At 39.1% G+C, this 6,861-nt stretch overlaps 1 protein-coding gene across 2 annotated transcripts in view; it reads right to left on the bottom strand.

The window, feature by feature from the left end:
- The window catches only part of kif22 (kinesin family member 22), an 8,758-nt gene extending 2,533 nt beyond the window's left edge, over window positions 1-6,225 (bottom strand). The window contains exons 1-8 of one of the 2 annotated variants that reach the window (XM_027031945.2): window positions 5,872-6,225; window positions 5,414-5,606; window positions 4,945-5,072; window positions 3,753-3,907; window positions 2,003-2,212; window positions 1,154-1,674; window positions 680-800; window positions 317-518 (exon numbers count right to left, since the gene is read on the bottom strand). In XM_027031945.2, coding sequence (XP_026887746.2) covers window positions 317-518; window positions 680-800; window positions 1,154-1,674; window positions 2,003-2,212; window positions 3,753-3,907; window positions 4,945-5,072; window positions 5,414-5,604 — 1,528 coding nt within the window. In that variant the 5' untranslated portion in view covers window positions 5,605-5,606; window positions 5,872-6,225. The remainder of the gene's footprint in view (window positions 1-316; window positions 519-679; window positions 801-1,153; window positions 1,675-2,002; window positions 2,213-3,752; window positions 3,908-4,944; window positions 5,073-5,413; window positions 5,607-5,871) is intronic. The other variant, XM_027031946.2, reaches the window with a different exon arrangement.
- Between the last annotated feature and the right edge of the window lie 636 nt (window positions 6,226-6,861).

Raw genomic sequence — 6,861 nt, 5'->3', positions numbered from 1 at the left:
GGGTTCTGAGATGACCTTGCCTTGTTCTGACCTCTGTATTTGCTTGCACAACTATCGCCATTCCAATAGTTGTGCTTGTCTACTGTATCACTCATTTACCCACTGCAATGCCTAACTGAACACTAACCAATGTTAGAAATGCTGGTCTTCACACAAGTTACAGGTCCTATGACTTGGTAGAGTATACAATGTATGTGAACATGGTAAACTTAAAACTGGCAGACTGACTAGTCATTATTAACTGAGGTAGCGTTAAGCTTTTATAAATATCTTAAATGGATTTGTGTACATTACTTGATACCATTGCTCATCTTACCCTGTAATGGGTTGACAACTGCCTGTTGTTTCCTGGGCTTGGCTACAGTGGACTGTTTCTTGTGGAGTGCAGGTATATCTGTCTTAAAGAGTGTCGCACTCCTGCTTGGGCCCTCTTTTTCTTCCATCACACCACTATGATCTCCCGTCACTTTGAGCATGTCTGCCTTTTCCTCCAGCTCCTTCTGCTTCTCTTTCAGTTTCTGTACAGACCAAGAATAAGACATTTGGGGGAGGACAAAAAATATTAAATGTGAGGTGCTACTGGAGACCTGAAATTGCTTAAAACGCGGGACCTATGGTCTTCGTAAAGAAGATTGGAACGATCAAAGCGTGTACTCCACAAAATTTTGCATTCGCGCACCTGAATCTCTTGGCGGGACTGGGCGACTGTTTTGAGCAAGTTGAGCCGTTCTCTCTCTGGGGAGCCTAATATCATTTTCTCCAAAGCAAGAAGCCTGTCCAACACCGATGAATCCACTGGGCTAAAAGAGATGCTCATTTAGATTTAAAAGTCAATGACAAGTGCATAATTCTAATGCCTTATGCAATAAAAGAAACCCTGAAAATATAGTTACATCCTGATGGGCATTTCTGCAAATAGTACCTCAAAAGCTGCTTTTTTAGCTCACAGATTCCCAGTACAAAAGATTTCAAACAAAATGTCCTCCCCTTTATTGACCCATGAGATACTTAAAAAACCTCTGGTTTTTGTTATGAGGACCTGTCGTTCTAAGCACCAGCTACCAAATCATGGCCTACCTCACAAGGCCAAGACCTGTTATAGCGCTAGGAAAAGAATACACTGAATGAGCAGTTAGTTCCTCGGGGAACTGACCTTTGTGGGTGTGTGGGTGGTGGCTGCTCCAGCCTCCTGCAGCCCTTTAGCCTTTTATTCCGTGGCTCTCCAGATCCCTCTGCTTCCAGCTCCTCGCTGGTCCTCTTCCTTGCAACTGGATGTTGACTGTTTGTGGAGTCCAACATCGTCTCTCGGACAAATGGACGATTGACAACGTGCTTTGACTTGGCAGCAAAGTTGAGAGCAGTGAACGTGTCAAAGTAATACTTGTACTCAGGGGCAATGTTTGTGATCATGACTGAATGGGCCGAGCCACCCAGCGAATCCTGAAGCAACCGAGTGAGCTTGCTGTCCCTGTAAGGAACTCGGCCCCCAGTCCCAGCATTCAAGCAGTCCACAACCTTGCTGAGTGTGAAGAGGGACAGGTTGATGGCACCACTTTCTTTGAGTCTAATGCCTTGGTTGCCTGTACGTCGGTTGTCCTCTGAACCAGCAAGGTCCACCAAGTAGAGCTTCCCTGTCTGCTGTCGGTTGGGAGGAACACGCTGAGATTTCACAACCTGAGAGGAAGAGCAAAGCAAATGCAGGTTATGTTCATGGGACACTTTAAAAGTGTCACTAAAAACTCTTATAGAAGACAAAAAAAAAAAAAAAAAAAAAGCAAAAAAGCTAATTAGCTACAAACTTGCATTGTTTATTTTCAGGAAATATTTGCCTTTATTGTCTTCTGTCCAATTTTCTGCAGTAGACAAGGAGTCATTTTGTTACAGGAAGATATTTGAGATCAGCACAAGGTGCAGCACAAAAGCGCTTTAATCCGAGACCTTTCAAAGGGTGCTTTAAGTAAAAAGTAGTGACATGGGTAGTGGGGCAGGCAGCCAGTGGTACCTTGATCAGAAGAACTGCATGACTTCGACTAGAACGTTGATTGAGTTTGGTGGAGGCTGTAGTGCGGTTTAGACTGGCTGGAACAAAGTGAGTGTGGAAATCGGAGAAGGATGAGAGGGAGGTGTGAGTCAAGCCTGGGATGATTATGTTTTTGTCTTTATCTTCACGGATTGGCAGATCTTGAGAGTTTGGAGACAAGAGGTCCAGAACCTGCAGTAGGAGAATAGACTTTCAAATAATGTTTTAACTTTGACATGTAACATTGACAGCTCATAATATACACAAGATGTTGAAACGATTAAATGACTGTATATAAGCAAAACAAGACTAGTATGTGTCAAAGACCCAGGGAACATATTCTAAACACTAAAAATGTTTATAATACTGACATATTAAATGTTTAGCAAGGGTTTTAAAAACAAAAACAATGGCAAACATCAAGCTAACTCATTAGTCCTAAATAAGAAACACTGAATGACCTAATGTTCTAGTCAGCACGCCTAATTGACAAGCTCCAGCAGCTGAGCTTTACCTGAGTGGTGTAGCAGGTAGTCACTGACAAGGAGGGAGAATGGAAGTAACATGTATGAACCTACTGGTAAGGATACATATTCAAATAATTCTGAGGTTCTGCAAAAGATAATCCTTGTTCACAGATGCTGATGGTAGGTTGATATTTTCAGTATTACCTAATTCAGTATAACCTAATTATGAATAAAGCACATATTTATCCCCAAATTCTTTAAATTTGAGAGGGTCACCGATTAGCTTTGATGCAACATCTGCAATAAGTTAGTATGACGATAATTTTTTTTAGCATATTCTCTTGCAGCTAAAATACCAGCACTGTGCCATTCCATGTTGAAATAGATCCAAGCCACACCACCTAGGGTGTTCTTAAGATGAAAATAGTACAACTTAAAAGATATGGTTTTAGTATTTGAGGTTTGTCAGGTAACTATAAACAGGTAAGTAGTTTTAAACAGCTACATCAGTTCAATGGTTCAAATAACACATTAAACAGTCAATAAATGTTAACAATCTTCTCCAAAAGTTTTACTTTCTTGAAAGTGACTAACAGTGTGAGAGCAACTTGACCAAAGCGTACTGTGGATATATTGTCGATTTTCCCTTCTGGAGGGGAAGACATTCTGTGCAAGCTATGACATGGATTATAAAGTATGCTGACATTTTTACCATTTCCTTCATCTTACAAGAGTAAAAGTATAAAAAATAATGGAATGGCATGTGAAACAAATATGGTTATTGTTTAAACAAACCTTAAGTAGCCACAGTTTACTTTGATGACAACTTTGCATGTTATTGTTGACCACTGAACAAGCTTCATGGGGCACCTATGATGTTTTAAAGAAATTAAAGCTATTTCTTGAGGGGGTGTTTAAAATTAATTAATTTTTTATTGTTTTGTTCTTTGTTTTATGTAAATATACATTTTAAAACTCAATTCATATATAGGTTATCAACTTTCACCATTAAAATTTGTTTTAAAAATAAATTTAGGCATAAACCACTAGGTTATAGGGCCTTTAAGACCATGAAAACCTAACATTCAGTTAGGTGTGTCCAAACCTCTGACTGGCACAGCATGCAAAATGACTTTTATAAAACATATTTAGCACCATCGTTAACATTATGCCAAATACACCAAAGATTACTGGTCTTTTACTACATTGTACACAATTATTTATCAAAATAATTATCCTACTGTTCTGCATTTCGATGACCTTACCTTTTCGTTGTAGATTTCTAGATAGGACATGCCGACAGAGAACCCCCATTCACCCTGGTCTTTCTCTTGGGTGCGCACCAGATGGAATACCTCGCGAACAGCCCTAGGGATCACTCCTGGCTGCTCTTGGCTACCCAGCATGGTATGGGTCTTTCCTAAAGAGAAGAGATGGGGAAAAAATTTAGCAAAAAAAAAAAAAAAAAAAAAAAGGAGGGTCTTATTTGGTTTCTTAAGTTTAAACTGTGTGTGTTAGAACCACAAGCAATTTCTGCTTATTTTTGAAAAAAAGAATGAATTTAAAGTCCATTAACAACATGATTTTAACTTAACTCTGATGTAGCCTCAAAATCATTTAAGATATGTTCGTATTTCTGGAGGGGAAGACATTCTGTGCAAGATATAGCATGGCTTATAGAATAAAGTATGTTGTCTGCCACTAGAATAGCTTTTTCCAAGACGGACAATATTAGAGCTGGTAGAGAACACAAACAAACAAAGAAAATGAAAACACGATTAAAGGTTGAGGGAGGGAAAAAAAAAAAATCAGAATGCAAGGATACATTTATATGGTTGAAAAAGTAAGCAGACAAAGGCCAACAGAATTCAAATTCACTCACATGGGAAGCATAATGGCAGTGTGTGTGTGTGTGGCAAGTAGAGGGAATTGCCTTGAAATTACTGGACATGATAATAAACCACAGCCAATGTTAGTATGTTCTAATAGAATTGCTTACATACATACACAAAAAGGGACAAATGTACATTGCATAATTAACCTGCAGCATCACAATTTTCACAGCATTGTTCCTTTTTTGGTAGAGAATGGGACATTATACAGAATGGTTAATGCATATACTGTACATGTTACAAAAGAACGCAACAACCCTCCAAAGCACACTGACACTTCAATGGCCAATATTTTAATTAATCTACAGAAGCCAGAAGTAAGCAGTATCTCCATATACTGGGCATACGTTTCTGCAAAAACACACTACGTTTATGTAAAGTGACAATATGCATGTTCCAAAAAGATGTGTTGCTCATTCTGCTTCCAAAACCAAATTAAAACAGGAAGACAGGCTGCTCATCTGAAATTATTAAATGTTGTCCTAATTATCCTAATAAAAAAGCCCCCAAAAACTACAGAAATGTGCAGAACTCCTGCTTTGCAGAAAAAAAGGCTGCATCATACCAGCTCCAGTTGGTCCGTAGGCGAAGACACTGGCATTTTGACCATTAAGGATGTGGGAGACAATGGGCTTCACTGATGACAAAAAAACTTCCTGCTGAGTGGTTTTCTCTCCGTGAAAAGCATCAAACCTACACCAGAAAATAGAAAAGGCATAAGGAATGCGAAATACAAACTATATACTCTTCAGGAAAAATAATCTAGTTTAACTACATGAACACTAACAGATGGTAATGAGCAGTAAAAATAAAACAAAAAAAATATGGTGTATAATAATGAATAACTTAAATTTGTTTTCTCTGTACTTGCCCAAGCAGGCACAATAATGGCCATTTGGTTTTGTTGCAGGGAGAAATTGTATATCAGCACCAGCTACCAAATCATGGTCTACCACGCAAAGACCAAGACCTGTTAAGATGCTTTACGTTTTAGCAGTGGAAATTAGGAAGAAAAAAACCCATGAACGACTAACTGATATTGCAGAGTCTCAGTGGCGTTCCTCCAGTTGACGATCTCTAAAGTCTGCGGTCCCAGTCCTCTGACACATGGACCTTCGCCTTTCTCGTCCTGCTTATCCATGTAGGGTCGGAGCCGCACCGCAACCCGAACCCTTGAAGTCCGTTTAGATCCAGCGGCATCATTCACAGCAACACGATGGGCCATTTCTGACAAGATGGTGAGAAATACAGTTAATATAGCCACCTTGTAACTACTTATAAGAGTGTGTTGGATTATCTTGAAATAAAGCCATCCTAGAATCTGAATCAATAAATTAGATAAAACAGCCAAGTTAGGGTAGAAGATGGCTGTATAGATCATTACCTAGCTAACTGTTAGCTAGCTAAAATAGCTAACCGGCGTGGTCGACACAGGTTAGTTAGCTGGTTCGCAGCTAAAAAGCCATGTTTCGATGTGTTTATAATTAGATACCTTGTGAACTGTACAATTAGACAGACAGCTCTACGTTTCCCACTGTACTCTCAGTTCTTCGCCCTCCTTCACTGCTCTGTTGAGTGGAGATGCTCGTATTCTAGCTAACGTTAGCGAACTTGAGCTGCTCTACTTAGACTTTAACTTACCGACCGAGTACTCTGAAAGAGCTGTCCGACTGTACACTCTCAATCTTATTAGATTTCAACTCTATTATATTTTTGGAGGGTTGTGTCTCTATTGACGTACTATAGAAATATTGTTTAGAACTTCTCAGCTACGGCGCACAAACCTCGCGCGTTAGCTAATAGCTAGGCTTTTTTTTCTTTCCAAAAAGCTATTTTCAAACTAAGTATCCGCCCACTTCTAAAGAAACGCCCAATCAGCTACAGGTACGTCTTATACCTTTTTCATCTTATTATTTTTATGGCGGTTCATAAACCAAATACTGCATTGCGCCACCATCTGGACGGAGCGTTCTCTGACTCATTCTCGATAATTGACAGCGTAGAGCAGCACACTCAACATTTCGCTTAGGTCACACAAGATGGGGAGATCCTGGCATGTTGTAAAAAAGCTCCTAATGAGATGCTGTGCAACATGCAAGAAAAATTGTGTACCATTAACAATCGTACTTTTAGAGTCCAATAGGACCTGCACTGCCTGACAATTCACAAGGACATGGGACTTCATTTATCAACATGTGTACTACTAAATCTGTATCTATATCTAAATCTAAATCTAATAATAACCACCACTACACATAATGTAGGAGTTTTACCAGCAACGAAACAGAGATACTGTTGCATGAAGTAGAGAAAAACCTAGGCCAAACATGTTATTTTGCACTTTAAACTTTTTTAAAAGTTGTTTGTATTATAAAGATAACGATATACAGTGCTCTCCAAAATTATTGTCATGTTCAAATGACACAATTAAGCCTCAGCAAAATCAGAAAATAAAAACACTCTACTGTAATACTATTGACAA

This window comes from Electrophorus electricus, chromosome 14 (genome assembly GCF_013358815.1).
Source record: "Electrophorus electricus isolate fEleEle1 chromosome 14, fEleEle1.pri, whole genome shotgun sequence".
Classification (NCBI taxonomy): domain Eukaryota; kingdom Metazoa; phylum Chordata; class Actinopteri; order Gymnotiformes; family Gymnotidae; genus Electrophorus; species Electrophorus electricus.
This window is presented reverse-complemented; position numbering and strand designations above follow the sequence as displayed.